This window comes from Corvus kubaryi, unplaced genomic scaffold, assembly GCF_017639235.1.
Source record: "Corvus kubaryi isolate FWS band 111438036 unplaced genomic scaffold, C.kubaryi_AGA036_p1.0 37398, whole genome shotgun sequence".
NCBI lineage: Eukaryota > Metazoa > Chordata > Aves > Passeriformes > Corvidae > Corvus > Corvus kubaryi.
This window is the reverse complement of record NW_024581137.1, coordinates 18,686,715-18,704,146: the sequence shown is the minus strand read 5'-3', so window position 1 is coordinate 18,704,146 and position 17,432 is coordinate 18,686,715. Positions and strand designations below refer to the sequence as shown.

The following is a 17,432-nucleotide window of genomic DNA, read 5'->3' as shown; positions in this document are numbered from 1 at the left end:
AGGGAGGACTTTCCACACCAAACAAGCACATTCATTTATGAGCCTACAAACACAATTTAACCTTGAGAAACGTGGTTCATCCTGTTTAAGTTCAACATGCCTGAAATTGTACATGTGCATGAGCGTTTAAACATATCATGAAGAAATAGCTTATCCAATCTGTTGTCACATACCCTCCTGAGCTGTCTTTATATTAGAGTTGTATAAATAAATGGACTAAAAATCTTTGCTTTTATAAATACACTTGACGGAATTAAAATTCAAAGGAACTCAAACCCAGAAGTATTCTGTCCCAGTTCTGGGTAAGCAGTGTGAACTTTTGCCTGCATAATTGTAAAAATCCAAACCCAAGTGCTTGTTGTTTTTTCCTGAAAATTTCAGGCAGAAAAAAATATGCTTCTCTGTGCCATTTTTGTCAAAGTTTGGCCTTTGGAAAATGAATACAACTGTGACATTCCAGCCCTGGAAATAAAAGGATTAAAATAAATATATTGAAGAAAGAGAATAATTTCTATGATGTAGTTCCTGAATAATGTATTTTGCAATGTAAAAATCTGAAGAAACAGTTCCTCTCAAAACTGTGTTGTTTCTAAAGACAACCTGAGTACCTGGATTTTTCTAACTTGCAAATAATGAAATGGGAGCTCTGTGAACTCAAGAAGTCTCACTCACACATTTGACTCAAGTGGCCTCTGTGTGAACCCTATAAAATACTTTAGCTTTAAATTATCAGTTTGAGTTCACAGTCCCTGGTGGTAGCTGGAGTTCTTGCTTTTATCTGTAATTCCTTTTCTTTTTAATTCCTCTTCTTTTTCTTGTCTATTCTTAGAGAGGAACCACCTGATTGAGGCATGTATATAGATATACATGTATTTTACAATATGTTGCAGTCACTGAATTCCTTTAAGAGTAAATTGTTTTAGTGAAATGTCAGAAAATCTTCACAAACTGAATGCTCAGAGTTCCCCTGAATAATGAGGCTATTGTTGAATGATTGAACACTTCAGAGATTAATATCACGGTATGCTGGCATGCTGGTTCATACCAACTGTAATTCAACAATGAATCTTCCGTAAGTAAGCAAGACTGTGAATGAGAAATCGGATACAAGACAGCACAGCATGCTAGAACATACAAAGTAAATAAATTCTACTCATTGGAATGATATGTTGGGGGGAGGGGTATTTTCACAATATCTAAAATAATTGAATTGTTGGATAGAGGAAATTCTTCAAGTTTGAAGAACTGCTTCATTTTTTATTTCCAATGCCTATGAGCAATGATTTTATAGTAGAAAAGGTTTGGACTTTTTACAAATCCACTGCACTTTGAAAATTACTGTAGGCCTGGCATTATCATTTGTGACAGGCTACAGTAAGTCACGTCTTATTCTGTGAAGGGTTTCAGATTCCTAAACAGTCTTCCCAACAGTGCCTCCTATCATACAGAAAATTTAGAGGCACTGCTAAGTGTCTGCAAACAAAAGTTGCATTTTATTTTTTAAGACATCTGAATTCTTGAAAATATGGAATAATTAGTAATTGAAGATTTAATGATGGCCCAGAAAAAGAACTGAACTGTACTGCATGAAATCATAGTTATTAATTTGTGCATGAATTTCGTTTTCCATACTTAATTTAGCAACTGTAGAATATTTTGCTAATTAATTATTAACACTGGTTATTTGTCATGGCAGAACTGTGAGGGAAAAACATAGCTTTCTATCAAAGTAAAAACATAAATGTCATAATTTTAATATGATATACAATAATGTAATCAATTTTTAAATAGTCTTAAATAGCTTCAATATTTAAATATACGGATTTAATATGAATATAATACATAGCACTAATTAAGAATAAACAGCATTTAGAATAGAAACTGCAGCTAATAGCCAAGTGTCTTACTTGCAACAAACTGAGAAAAAACTCTGTAAAATGTCAGGCTTTGGGGGGGACTGCCACATTAGTAAGTGGCGTTTTATTCTGTCTCGGGTAACAAGGGTGTGACAAATCTGTAGCCTTATTATAAACTCTGTGAATAGGATTTGAGGTTGGTACCTACTGAAGGCAACGTAAAACCTACCTTTGATTTCTGCAAGTGTTGGATTAAACCACTTGGTTTCATTTACATGCTGACAAAAAATTCTTCTTTCGGTTTTTGCAAGGAAAGGAACAAACCTACAGGAAAGGTTAACTGTGAACTACTAAAATTATATACGTCTTGCAGGTCTGAAAGTTCAAGGTCTTACTATTCCAATGAATGTTGTGTCTGTTTAAATTTCATTTACTTTAACTTCTGTTCTACCTGGTCTAATTTCCCAAGTACTTAAAGAATTGCAATAAGCCTGCATACTTTCATATGGAACTGTTTTTCCAGAGGTCAAGGTTCATATATTGTAGAAGTATATAAATGCAGATTAGTTTGAATACAAAGTATGACTGACTCTTTCTTCATAAATATATGTGTTGTCTTGTAAATACATTTCTAACTTGAATGTGAGACACATATTTCATTTTTGTGAAGGTGAAGGCAAGACACATTCCTGGGCTTTAATAGCAGTAGATTTTCCTTTGGAAAGGAAAGCTAGAATTTTAACAGCAGAGGACTTTTTTGTAGATTTTTCTTCACATGCTTGTATTTACAGGATTATCTTTCTGAGGTTTTTGAAATTTTACAAGAAGCAAACTTTACTAAAACTACTAAGTTTTCCCTATTCTTCATTTAACACCGTCTCCAGGGCTGTATTAGAGCCCTGTGATTTGAGATAAATGGTGCTTGCATCTTCTGAAAAGTGGGATTTCTGAATATGATCTGTAAAAGCAGTGTTAAAGTAAATGGCATGATCCATAATCTGAAATACCCTTTTAGGTTCTTTCTTCCTAACATGGACCTGTTCTTCAATAGAATGGTAAGATCTTGGATTTTATTTGTCTAAAGCAATAATAGTGTTTACAGACATGTTATATACCACAGTTATTTTATGAATTTCATAGCTTTTCCCCTCTCCTAGTTCTGAAAAATGTATTTTCAGTGGATGTGGGATGATGGTGACTAATAGGCCCATGTATGAGTGAAATCACTACACCTTTAGTAGTAAATATCTGTACCAGAAGATACTATTGAATGTGTTGCTTTAGTGATTCATCAACCTGCATTCTCTTGAAAATTGACTCTTCACACATGCTACAGTGTTGATTACTGTCTGCTTAAAACTAGTCTTCTAACTGTGCTGTTAGGAACAGAAATAGAAGTTTCAAAAATTGCTGAGCTGTCCTTTCAGAATTTGGTGCTAATGGCTCGGGATCCCTTCTGAAAGTCCAGGGCTCATTTAGATGTACAAACAAAAGATTTAAGAGGTCCCTCCCCCTTTTTCTGTGGTGTTTTTGAAACTCTTGGATGAGTTGATATTCTGAACTGCTTTGCCAACTTCACAGAATATTGTGAATTGGAAGAGACTCAATAGGATCATCAAAGTCACTCTGTGGGTGAAGAACCTTTACCTAAGCCTCCCCTGCCACAACTTCAGGCCATTCCCTCTGGTTCCTGTCACTGGTCACAAGAGAGGAGAGATCAGCGCCTGCCCTTCCTCATGAGGAAGTTGCATACTGCAAGGAGGTGTCCCCTCAGTCTCCTGTTCTCCAGGCTGAACAGACCAAGGGACCTCAGCCATTCCTCATACAGCTTTCACTCTAGACCCCTCACCATCTTCACAGCCCTCCTTTGGATACTCTCTGATAGCTTTATACCTTTCTTGCCTTGTGTCACCCAAAACTGCCCCCAGCACTCGAGGTGAGGCTGCCCCAGTGCAGAGCAGAGCAGGACAATCCCCTCCCTTGCCCGGTTGGCGATGCTGTGCCTGATGCACCCCAGGACACGCTTGGCCCTCCTGGCTGCCAGGGCACTGCTGACTCATATACAACTTTCTGTCAACCAGGACCCTCAGGTCCTTTTCCACAGTGCTGCTCTCCAGCCTCTCATTCCCCAGTCTGTCCATACATCTAGGGTTGCCCTGTCCCAAGTACCAAATCTGTCACTTTCCCTTTTTAGACTTCATACTGTTGCTGATTGCACAGTCCTCTGATTTGTTGAGGTCTCTCTGCCCTTGAGGGAGCCAACAGCTCCTCCCAATTTTGTACTGTCTGCAAATGTAGTATCCCTTCCAGTCCTGTGTCCGAGTAATTTATGAAGATTTTGACCACTGGGCTGGGGATGGAGCCCTGTGGAACCCCACTAGTGACCATGCCCAGCCTAATGTGCCCCCATTCACTGCAACCCTTTGTGCCCAACCCATGAGCCAGTTGCTCACCCACTGCATATGTTTAGCCAGCTGTGTGCTGGACATTTTCTCCAGCAGGATACTGTGAGAGACAGTGTCAAAACTTTGCATTTTACTGAGTGAAGGAGTGATTTTTGTAAACATGACAGCCAGACCAAAGTAAGTAGAGAAGACAGCATCCAAACATTAAACTCTTACAGAAGTATGGTCTTGTCAGTCCAGTACATCATGGGTTCCCTGCAAGTAGCTCCTTCTGTTTGTTCCCCAAGCCATGCACTGATCTGCGTGAGGTGCTCTGAATGGCATGTATTTTGTTGTTGTTTTTTTGTGTGAATATGAGAATTTTGTCTTAACTTTTCAAGTTGTTTTTTGTTTTGTTCTGGTTTTTTTTTTTTTACTTAAAAATAATATACAGAGAAAGGGCAACAAAGCAACTCACTCTTTGTTAAGGGACGGAATAGTAATGTCTTATATGCTAGGAAAAATGCAGGCATTTAAAATGCCACACAGTAGATGAAATGCCCAGAACTTATCATGCAAATAAAAAAATAAAAAAATAAAAAAAATTGGAGTGAATTTCCCTTTTGTGTGTATTTGGATGTTGTAAGTTCATGTCGCAGTGTATTGTAGGAAAAATGTCTCTCCAAGAAATTCAACAGCAGTTCTTTCTGCACTTTAGGTCTTCATAATGTGGGCTTTATTTTCTCCGAAAATCCATGATTTGCCTAATAGAGTCTGCTTTAAACAAAATAAACCTGGTTGTGCTATTTAGATATTAATTCACAAGAATGAAAGCGCCTCAGAGTTGCTTATCTAAATCCAATTACTGCTGGTCAAATTCATCCCAGTACAAAAGTTCCCAAGATAAAAGCATACATTACCTAAATACCCAGAAATGCAGACTGTTTTCAGTTGGGTGGATTGTGCTCTGAGCAGTGCTTGAGGCCTTGAGTGAACTCAAATGCTGGGGACGTAATTGTTAAGCTCTGAACTCGGAAATTACATGATAACTCCATTGGTTTTTACTGAGCAAGGAAGAGTTCTGTACACCAGTTACTCAAGTTTCAGTTCCAAGCTTCACTTTTTTTGAAGTATACAAGCAGTAATTGGAATCAGGTAAAAGCTGTATTTTGTACGTGCCTGTGCACCCGTTGCCTTGTAGGTGAGGATGGCAACACATGTGCAGGACTGAGTTGGGTGAGTGGTAAGAGACTCATCCTGTCTGATCCCACAGATACCTTGTGTTATAGGACTAGCTGTAGCCAACCTGGAGGTTGCCTTGAAAGACAGAATATGATGTGCCTATCCCAGAGGTTTTTTTTCCCCATAAAAACATGGAAAAGCTAAAAAGTTTGAGTGGCCCCCACCAGCCTGGCCTCCTAGGAAATCCATTCTTTGATGCAGCAACTCCAGGTCACAGCTGTCACTCAGCCAGCTTCCTCTCTTGGCATGTTGCCTGCCAGCAGTGGGGGGGGGGGGGTGGCACCTGGCTCCTGTGCCTTGAGCCAGTCCTTAGCTGAATCTCACTTGTCTCCTAATCCTAGCTGTCCACTTACCTTTCCTGCACCCTAGCTTCCCACAGGCAGGAGGAGAAATAGCTCAAATTCCTTGTGTGCTTTGGGACAGCACATTCTCCTCTGTTTGGGTTTGGCTGTGGTTAAGGTTCATACATCTTACAAGGGGTATCACTCACAACTGGATGGTTTCCTTCAGGAGCTATCTCCATTTTAACAGCAGTTATCAAATAACTTCCTGGAAATGATCACGTTGAGCTTTGTCTGCAGTGTAAGTGCTGATCGACCGCCTGCCTGAAAGCTCTTAAAGTGATCTGCTTTGATGTACATACATTAAGGGCTTATTTTGCATTGTTTGCATCTTTCCTGAGTCTCTGCTGAGTAGGGTTAAAATGTGGGGTGCAATGGGATGGGGCTCTTGAAAGTGATTTTTGACATAGCTCTATAGCCAGGACTGAACAGGGAGATTGTTTCTCTGTGCACAGCTCTGTGGGCTCTTCCCTTAGTTCTGCCTTTTGTGTGACATGGGGTCAGTTACTGCTGTTGGTGAGTGAAGAGTTTCTAAATGACCTTTCGTAACTTTAATAGTGTATGTCAGATGACTTGAACAGTTTCACCCCATACTGATATATACAAGAGAAATTAAAATTGGTTATGGTTGTTAGAAGGTATTTCCACCCCCAACTGAATGTTTTCTTGGAATGCACGAGTGGCTGGGCTGGGCCAGATAGGAATTTGTTTCAGCAGCTGTGGAGGTGCCTTATGTTAAAACAGGGACAACATGCGATGGTGCTACTCTGGTATCGTCTCACAGTTTCTGGTGGTATGTGACTTCCAGGGCACAAATATGTCTTTGCTTTTAATTTCATGAAAGATTTTCCCTCCTAGATGCTGTTCAATAGCTTTTTGTAATTATGCATCTGTGGGACATCAGTGTGGGCTGTAGCAATGCGTTCCCCAAGTAACTCTTCATTCTGGAACCTGTGGTTTTTAAACTTTGTAATTTTCTGGGTAGTCCGGATATATTGTGAGAAACAACAAAGACAACTAGTCACTATTTCACTGCATGGGTTCTTCATTAATGTGGTGAAGTCCTAGTCTGTGCAGTTGCTCCTGATGTGGAAGCTCTTTCAAAATCTGACCACCTGGTTTTAAATGAAAATTATTATTACATAAAAAAGAATTAAAAGCATAATTGAATATAAACAATTAGAAGGTTTTTTAAAAGCACTTGAAGAATTTTGTTTGTGGTTACTATGCATTTAGATAACACTTCAGGAAGAGTATCTGGAAACCTTTTGAACAGCAATTTCAGTTCAGATGCTCAATAGACACATTCTTGAGGTAGCCATTTCTCAGATTCATTATGTCTATTTCCTTAGACAGAGTGATGCAGTAGGTTATCCTTAATGATACAGCCATTATTTTGAAGCGTTGGTAATATGGCATTGAGGTGAACTCAATTCTACAGTCATCCTTTTATGACCAGAATTTTTGATTCGATATCTTTGAAAGAGTACTTCCATGAACTGTAGTCAGGAGAAAATTAAATAGTGCTCACATTTTCTCATGACAGGCAGCCATACCTTTTATTTTTTTACATTAATTATATTAGTAGTTTGTAGAACACAGGTGTGCAGGCTGTTGAATTTTATAATAATTTCCATTTAAATATAAGAAAACAAGAGGTCAGCTCTTGTGATGTATTTTATCCTTATTTTTTTGAGTATCCCCATTGAAGAATACATTTTTTGTACTTCTGGGTGAATCTAATTGTGATTAAAGATAAAACAAACAGAAAGCCACACAACTTTGGAGATGAGACATAGCTTAATACTACTCTTCACACATGAGAGAAAGAAATATGACTGCATTTGCAGGAACAAAATACCTTCCTGATTTCGTGCAGCACACAAACTAACATTCTTCATCAGAACTGATGTTCTGATTACTGTAGAATAATTACTTGAAATATTTAGTAAAACAGTGTCCAAATTAATTCCAATTACTTTCTTATGGTAGCACTCAGGGTTTATAGCAGTAGATTAAATGGCCGACATATGGCTAATTGCCTATAGCAGTGTTTGTTATTGTGGGGCCTCTTACCACTCTGATGTCTGTTTTTGCAAACGTGAAGGTGTGCACATAACTTTGAATGTGGGGGGAAGCGTTTCCGGAGCTGAACGGAATTCTGTGAGTGAAATCTCTAGTGTAACTAAATGTTTGCAGGATTGCAGTACATAGCAAATAACTCTGTGAAATCTGTAATAAAAGCAGTGGAACCACAAATGCCTTTCTCTGCTGGCAAGAAATGTAAACTTTTAGCTCTCACATGACTTGGATGAAACAACATATCAATTCATTAGGAGCGGCTGGACTGAAATGGAGGCTGGGTGTTAGTTGTTTTTGGCGGAAGTTTAGGTAGGGGTTGTGTTTTATTTGAGGTTGTTGTGGGTTAGCCGCTGATTTTTGTTGGATTCTTTTTCCATATATCTGTCTGAAGCCTGTTACTGTACAAGATAGGCAGGTTTTTGTGTGTTTTTCCATGTATTTGATATTAAATCTAAATAAATCAAATAAATGAAGATGCACCACATGGGCCAAATTTCCTGGTGGGTAGGTTGACCCACTGAACAGCCATAGATCACTGAATTGAATTTGGCTTTGCCTTCTCAAGACACGTGCTCCAATATCTTGGAGGCCAAAGTCAACTTCAGGTACTACCATGAAGAATTACAAAATTAAGTGGAACATAAGTGAGTATAAAGGCCACAATTCTGGAAACACCTGAGGTTGGAAAAGCATGTGATCTCATGGTTAGCATTAAATCTGTTAAGTATTTGGTTGGAGTGAAGCCAGCTATGGCAGAATAAATTCTCAACTACCTGCCCATGTACCCATCACAATGCAATGAACAATGGCTTGTGCCTGCCTGCAGAGCCCAAAATTCTTCTGGACTACAGAGTCAGCAAAAAAAAAGGGGGTGGAAAGACGTGAAGGGGAGGAAGGCTTGTATGACTTTTTTTGGTTCCTAAAAGAAAGCTGAGTTGGGACTTGATTTAGTTTACACAAATTGTTAATGCCCTTAGGTCCATTTTTCCTCTTCCTGGCTGGTTTTAGACTGAAACAAATGAACTAAAACATGCTTTTTCCTCCCCAAATGAAAGTCAAATGGAATCAAATGCTTTTGTGGGTTCTTAGGGAAAGGAAAAACAGTGAAATGGAAAGTCTCATTTCACGAAAGCAGAGTAAAGAGAGAGGGAGAGACAGTGCCCTTTATCTTAAGCTGAGTGGCTACATGTCACTTGCAGTATGGAAACTTCATCTGAGACTTTCTGTCAGGCACAAAATTGCCTCAAATTTTTTGCAGGTATCAAAGAGTATGTTTAGGCGGGCTATTCCCAGTCTTTCCCATTGGTGCTAGTCCCCTTCATGAAGTATTTAAATGTTTTCTGGGTCCCAGACTGAAACCCAAGAGTCCCTTTTACTCTTTGTTGTGGTACCATTCCCTTTTTGTCTCCCTGTTTTTTTGATTTTGTTTTGGTTTTTTTTTTTGGGCTTGTGTATTTTTTTTCCTTTTTATTTTTGACTGATTTCCTGAGTGTGTCTATGGGCCCATAGGACAGAGAAGAGTGTGGCCTTCCTCCTGAGGCAAAGAAGGGAAGAGCAGCAAGGTTTTCCACATCCTGGTTTCTGGATTTCAAGTAGAAGTCACTAACACCAAGTCTATATTGCTGTTAATAAAGATTAAGCAAATAAGCATTTGTCTACCATACATTTCAATGGTTTATAATTGATGCTGGTTATTTTCCATGGGTGTTGCTTTGCAACAAGGAGATATCGTTTTATTAAATCTTTCACAGTAATATGTCCTTTGTGGATGTAGAAACTTGTGTTTCATGGAAAAGTCCTTCAAATGAAAGCCCAATATATCAGAGTATCAATAATGCTTTTTAAAAAAATGTGGGAAAGGGCATTTTAAGGGAGGTTCTCTTCAACGAAGACCAACAGAAATGTATCAGTGATTATTTTACTTACTCTTCTGATGTCTTATGTTCATCCATAAATGCCATCTTCTGTGATCTTTTACCAGGATTTTGTGATACTTACTATTAAGTCTGCATTTTTAGTCTTAACCTCTGTGAGGTAAACACAGATACCTATTTTATGGTCTAGTTGTTGAATCTAACAAGTTGTAGCTGCTCGAGTTCCCTCTTCACCATGCTAAGTTTATCAAATTGCAGTGCAGTGCCATGCTATCTATGGGAGGTGATATAAATTCAAATGAGTGTTAACATTCATCTTGAAAAGAGCTGGGAGATGCACATAAACCTCAAAGGCTCTGTTTATCGAAACTAGATAGAGTGCATATACTTAGACATGGATGCATACATGAGCACAGCTGTGCATGCATGCATATAAAAAATCACCATATTTCCTGCATTTTTGTTAATCCTGAAGGAATGTGGTCCCTCTGTAGTTAAACTAAACAAACTATTAAAAAATTATTTTAGTCAAAGAAACCTCCTAACTAGTATCAGTGAAATCCTTACTATGATTGGCATTTGTGCTGGCAGTGCATGGACCAGAGATGGACAGGATGTGGCAACTGCTCTTCAGGGGATCTTTAAAGGTGTTTGAACTAGTGGCATAAGGAACATCTCCAGGATTATCAGATGAACATTTTTCGAGACCTGTAGACCTCCTCCTAGGATATGTATTACATGCATGCAAGAATCACTATGTACTTTACTAAAATATAGTAACGTGTACCTCTGATTTTTGTTTTCTCCATAGGTATGGGAAAATTGTATCCACAAAGGCAATTCTTGACAAAAACACGAATCAGTGCAAAGGTACGTGCAAAGTGTCCACCCTGTGAGTTCATTATCAGTTTGAATGATTGACTGGTGGCTTGACTGCCAAAGCTTTGGCTCCAACTGTGCAATCAACATAATGCACAGTATATTACAAACATATTTAATAATGCCAAAGCTTTGAGTTGTGCTTCCAGGAACATTGCTCATTAATTTTTTTCATTAACAAACAAAATGAAAATCACAAATCAGAACAAGTATCAAATTGCTTCAGCAGAAGAGTAAATTACCTTCTAACCACATAGTTCTGTCTTATTTGAATGATATCATCAGTGATGCAAATTTATTTCCTATATAAAACTGAGAAACCTTTGGGAAAAGTTTCCCAAGGAAAACCTGGTCTAATTTTTATATTTTTGTGAAGTCTTGGCCTATGCTAATGGAAGAAGAAAATATTTTTTATGACACAAATAGATCTACAAGTTGCAATACCAAGATATAAAAATAATTCCTCTTCCAGTTTTATGTTCCTAATTTTTCTGCTAACGTATGAAAATATTTTTAAATGAAATATAGCATGTTTTGTGTGTGTGTGTGTAGCTATATTTGCTGAGAAAAATATTGACTAACGTGTGTAGTAGCATTTCGGGACTAGAATTGTTACTCATTTATGAGTCTGCAATGCCACTGAGTCTGTGGGGGAGAAGCTGTGCTTTAAAATGATTCTGTAGCTTTCTGCTAGTGGCGTACAGAATCCTTTTGGAGTAATAAGACCTATTCGAGTGGGTTCTTCTGAAAAGAAGAACATTTCTATATGTTTCTATATGTGTTAGTAAAAAGAGAAGGCATTGCAGTTCTGGACTATCTTGTGAGTAGCCAGATATGGGGTGAAGAGAAGCAGCAGAGAAGCCTTCTGGGGAAATTATGAGATGGGGACAAAATCCTGCCACCTGTACCAAAGATGTTTTTGAAGTTTGTAGAAGTGTGTGACTTTATCTATTGCATGCCAGAAACAGCACTAATTAGGTACTCAGGAGAAAAGCAAGTTGGAAGACTGCAGTTCTAGTCTTAGAAAACTCTGCCAACCCAGTTGGTCATGGGCCATTGTCATAAGGTGCTCTGCTGTGCATTTGCTTTTGCCTGAACATGCGTTTTATTTCCTTGGGGCACTCTTCTGGCAGAATTCTGATAACATCACTCTGTATTTCTTTGAATATCACACCAGGAACAACACCTCATTGTGTTTGGGATTTGGTGGGTTTTTTGGCTTTTTTTGGATTGCATTATGAAGGAATACCCTTGTGAGCAGAATTTCCTTTGCTCCCACTGCCAGTAGTAAACAAGGAAAGGAGTGGATCTGTTTGTGAAACACAAAATGTGAAGTGAAAATATTGTAAAGAATATGAATGGTAGAATTTTGAGAAATAAAAACATCTGGGTTTGGTGTTCTTTATATTATAGTTAGCTTTAAGATTATTTTAATAGGAGACATATAACAATCAGTTGGAATTTTCTGAAAGTTTGCTTTCATGCTGTTGTATTATACTGTAGGGCAGAGATATCTATTTGTATTTTCAAAGATGGATCTTTATGACATAAGTGGTGCCATTAAAAGATCATAAACATAATTGGATTTATTAACAGTATGTTTTATGGGATAAAAAGATGTTTACTGCTTTAAATGCTGGGTACAATTTCCTTTTTCTTCAGTAAGGCTGCCAGAAAAAAAGAAAAAGCTTCTCAGGAATCAGAAGTGGAAGGGACCTGAAGAGGTCAGGACCTGCCTTGGGGCAGGATCAGCTCTAATCCACTGCTGAGGGGTATTTCTGTAACCTTCGCTCAAAGACCTCCAGTGGTGGAGATTCCTTGAGCTCGTCAGGCAGTCTGTGATAACACTTCCTCTTCTCACTATTATGAAGCATTTCCTAATGTCTAACCCAAATCTCTCTTGATGCAATTTAAGGCTATTGCTTCTTTTCTTATCCCCAGTGGACATGTAGAGCAGTGTATTCCTTTCCTTTTTGCAGCAAACATATATATTTGGAGACTGATGTGCATCTGCCTTATCTTTTCCTTAGATGAAACACTAGTCCTTTAACTTTTTCCTTAAAGGCAATTTGTTTTAAATTTCTGAATATATTACACTTTGCTGGTCTCTCTCTAATCAGCTCACTCCTTACTTGAAGAACTTGGAACTGGGCATAGGATTTTTAGATGGCCTAATTTCTATCATTTTAAATAGTACAGAGGAGTTTCATTTGTCTTCTCTGTGATCACGAGTCTCCTCTTTGTTGATGTATACATATAAATAACAGTGTATTTAAAATATAGATGCACCTCTGAGGCACAGGGTGTTGCATGAGAAAAATGGTGCTGGTTTATGCTGAGAGATTCTGCGCAGCCCCTGGTTCTGTTACTCTCTTGCAGTGCTGCTGCCAGCCAGGCATTCCAACACAGGTGCTGTTCTGTGTTGTTGATTATTCCCTCCTAGAACTAAAACTTTTCATTTGTCTATATTTAATTTTATCCTATTTTTTCCTAGATACTCCTTAATTTACTAAGATTTGAGTATAATCTTAAGCCGGCAGAGTGCTTGCAGCATTTACCTCTTTAGTCTCCTCTTCACAGTTAATAAATGGTTTCTCTAATACACTGGACAAGATAATGTGGAAAAGAGTGAATAATAACAGACCTGGGGAAGACTTTTGAGGAAACCCTCTCAGTACACCAGGTAGTGCAATATTGAGCCATTGAGAACGTCTTTAAATTGGATCTGCTGATCAGTTTGACACCTACTTCACAGCATTTTCAGCTAGACCTTTTTTTCTATTATCTGCTTAAGTTATGAAAGAGAAGCAAGGTTTAACTAAAATACATGATACTGAGCTATTTATAAGACTGGTTACATACCAGTTTATGTGCTGGTTTAGACAAAATTATTATAAGGCATTTTTTACTCTTTCTGAATCCATGCTGCATAGGACTAATCACCACCTTTGAAGGTCTGTGAATGGATTTGTACAACTGTTTGCTCCAAGATTTTTCCAGAAGTTGAAACTGTCTCTAACACAGTGGAGTCTACATCTATTCCCTAGAAAAACCCGACAAAAAACAACAAACAACAACAACCACCACCAAAAAGCCCCTCACAACACAACCCCCTTCCCCCCAAACCCAAAAAAACCCCCAAACCTAACCCAATATTCAAGCAACAAGCAGGAAAAAGCCACGCTATTTGTTTGCTTCTTTCCTGTGTTTTGGGTCTCACTCACTTTCTGCCAAGTACGAGATTATCTTGTTAAATGAACACATCATCCTGATATGTGTATCCAATGAAGTAGGGTGGATTAAATTCATGGAGATGATAGAAATTATCACATGATTAGTGATTTCAGAATTTATTTCAGTGTCATTTGTGTGTTGACCAAGGTATAGGGTAAAGCTTAAAGTAGAAATACTTAATTTAGTGAGGAAACTATTTCAAAAACCTCCATGTAACAGCAGATCTGTTAAAATAGGTTAGGGCTTAGCAAGAAATGTTAGGTTTCCTCTTGGAAAGATGAGGAAAACACCTGGCAATGTACTTTAAATCATTCTCCAGTATTCCTCAGATTTTTAAAGAGATACCCACAACATTCCTGTCATGATAAGGAGCAGTGTTATCTAAGGATTTCTCCCTGGTATGAATTAAGCAGTTGGATCTAAAGTAATCGTATAGGTTGCAAGAGAGTTCACTAGGGACACCTTTTGACATAACCTCTCATTTTCAGATTGCTCTTTGTTGGTGGCATAACTGCTAAGTGAGGCAGAGGAGAAGTAACAATCACCCTGTAATAGAACAATATATAAAACAAAATAAGCACAGTCATGACAACACGGCCAGAAATCTCCGAACAAAGCAAAGAACAAATACATGTGGAGAATAATGGAAAACAGACACATGATTCATTCAGATGTTCAAACACAAAACCCCTAATGAACAAGTTGGAGAGGTTTGGCTGCTTTTGCTTTTTCCCTTTCCCTCCCCTCTCTCCCTCTTCCCCTTGCACATTTCCCTTCTGGGCCTACTGTATTTGCTAATTTAAAAAGTAGGGGAAATGAAATAAAAGAAACCATTCAAGAGAAGTGTTAATCTGAAACGTGTAGACTCTTCTCTTTCCAGCCCTTGCCGCCCACCCTCTCCAGCCTGGCTTGCCTTTGATAGACCTACGTGCTCAGAGCTGAGGGAATGAGTAATGGTTGTTTCACAGTACAGTTTCCATACCTCATTGCAATGGAATACAGAACAGTTAATCTGCCAAATACACAAGCCCATTTCTTAGAGTATGAATTACTGTCATCTGCGTCTGCCCTTGCAGACACTGTAATTGCATGCATGCAGATTTGCTTCCTGGTTTAATCAGGGGCTTGCATGATTTTCAGTATTTTGCTAGTACCTTAGAAGATGAGCACAGGAGAATGACTAAAAGTCTGAAATCCCACCTGTAGGAATTATTTTTTTTAATAAATAAAACCTATGAATCACATTAATTTGTAGGAGACAAACACTTTGGTGGTACATTCTTCATTTTATGTACATTTTTTCAAACCATGGGTGACTTGATTTGTTGAATAGCAGTGTTAGTCTTAGGAGAGAAATGTGCTTAACATGACAAGGGGAACTAAAGTGACTCTGTTTATAATTTTAATATTTCATTACGCCATTTTTCTTATTGAGAAACATTAGCAATGATCTATTTCTTTTTAAAATAAGAAAACTGGGGATGCAGATATGCACTCATTAGGATTGTGGTAGGTTTATGATAAAAAAAATGCCATGAAGTCATCTTTGTTAACCCACCATATATCACATACAATTTTATTTCTCCAGTTTCCTTGCTGTTTTTTAGACCAGGACTTAAAATTTACCATGACCTATTTTATAAATTGAGAGTTTATTTGTGTAACAAAAATGGAATAACTGGAGGCTTACTATAAATGCTGGAGATAATTGGAATGGCATGATAAAGTGGTGTTTCATATCTCCCAAAAGGAGTCTGTCCTGCCTTGTGTAGTGTTGCTACTCATCTGCTTAAGTTCACCAGCATCCCTAAATACTCTAATGCATTGGAGCTTAATGAGCTGGAGGCTTCTGCTCTGGTGTTCTGATAAACAAAGCTTACAATCATACAGTAGATATACCTTGGTATGTATGTTAGATAAAATACTTTCAAAACTTTGAATTTAACAGAGTATTTTCTGCACATATTCTATGAAGAGTGAAGGTTATTTGTGATTAAATAAAATTATGCATTTTTACTTTATATTTTTAAATTAATATTCTTATCGTTGAGATGGCCCAATTTGGTTGTGACTAGCAATGTGAAGCAAGTCTATGTAAAATAATAAGCTGATGGGAAAGAGCTAAGCTACATAGAAAGCTATTTAGTTAATAAATTTTATTTATTGGGAATAAGCTCAAATTACAATAACTGTGCTGTGTAATTTATGATTCTCAGAATTGCCATTTTGAAAGGGAAAAAAATCCAGACAAGTAGGTCTGTGCCTGATCACAGACTGTAAACTGTTCACACTAGGAGGGCATGCACAGTGTGCTTCAAGGGGAAATGGATCTTGTAGAAAGTAAGTAATTTGTAAAACAGACTTATTTAAGTTTGAAACTCTAGACTTGTGTAGCTAATAAATCAGTCCTGTTTTCGATGCCAGAGTAGCAATAGATGTGCTGATTTTTTGTGCATTAGTTTTGTTTGCATTTTTTTTCCTTTTTGACCCACTCCAAAGCATTATGTAATCAGTGGCATAATAGTTCTCAAGTTATTAAAAGTGTAGCGATATGGAATATTTTAGTTCAGCAGGTTTTCTGAGAGTGAGGCATTTGTGAAAGCCGGGCACGTGCTGAGTGTGGGGCAGGAGCTCGGCAAGTTTTGTCTGTGGCTCTGCTGATCCATCTCACTATTGACCAGTAGAAGCCACAACTGATCTGGTCCTTCTGTTCCTGGGTCTCCTGAACAGAGTCCACAAACTATGCTGAGTAGTACTACTTTTGGTTAGCAAGCCAGCTGATAAAACCAGATCTCCAGGGCTAGAAGGACAAAGTCTTCAACAGTGTCAATGAATCCCCACTTTGAAACAGTTGAAAGGAAAAAAGCAATGCTATGTGTTTTGATAAGCTACATTAAACAGTATGAGGCTAGTTGTTTAAAATTTGTAAATATTTGGAGGTTTTTTAGTCTGTTTTCTGGGGTTTTTTTTAAACTTCAGTGGTTTTTTACTTTCACTCCTGTGGTTTTTATAAGTAAAGGTTGAAATAATATTTTTTTCTGTTTAAATTAAAAAGTGATATTACTGTGGAACCACATGAGACCAAGAGTCAAGTTTTAGGAAAAAATACCTAAAGGAGACATCTAAATACCATGATGGCAGGCATACATCAAAATGAAGTGAAAAGAATTGCCGATAAAAAAACATGAGGTTGTTCACTCACAAATGAAGTGTAAATTCACACCCTAGCTTAGCAAATAGAAGCTTGTTTGATCTCTGGGCTCATGAGCTATGATGCTCTGTAAATCTGACCACTTTAGGAAGTTACCAGAAACTATATGGGAGGTGGGAAAGCTGCATATATATATAAAAAATAACTACATAGTTGTCTCCTTGAATTTACAGATGATGTATTCATGGATGTTTAGGTATTATAACAAAGCAATTTTCCTGTCACCTGTTGGTTTGGCCAGCAGGCATTATTATGTCTTGGCAAATGTGCAAGTGTTCTGCGAAATATCACTTCAGCTTGGAGGTAGAGATTCTCCTGTCTGTATATAT

The 17,432-nt window shown here is 37.9% G+C and overlaps 1 protein-coding gene across 5 annotated transcripts in view; it reads left to right on the top strand.

Annotated features, from left to right (window-relative positions):
• RBMS3 (RNA binding motif single stranded interacting protein 3) overlaps positions 1-17,432 on the top strand; it is a 710,181-nt gene that overhangs the window by 376,933 nt on the left and 315,816 nt on the right. For all 5 annotated transcript variants that reach the window (XM_042042917.1, XM_042042918.1, XM_042042919.1 and 2 more), the window contains one exon: positions 10,591-10,649. In XM_042042917.1, the coding sequence (XP_041898851.1) occupies positions 10,591-10,649 (59 nt within the window). The remainder of the gene's footprint in view (positions 1-10,590; positions 10,650-17,432) is intronic.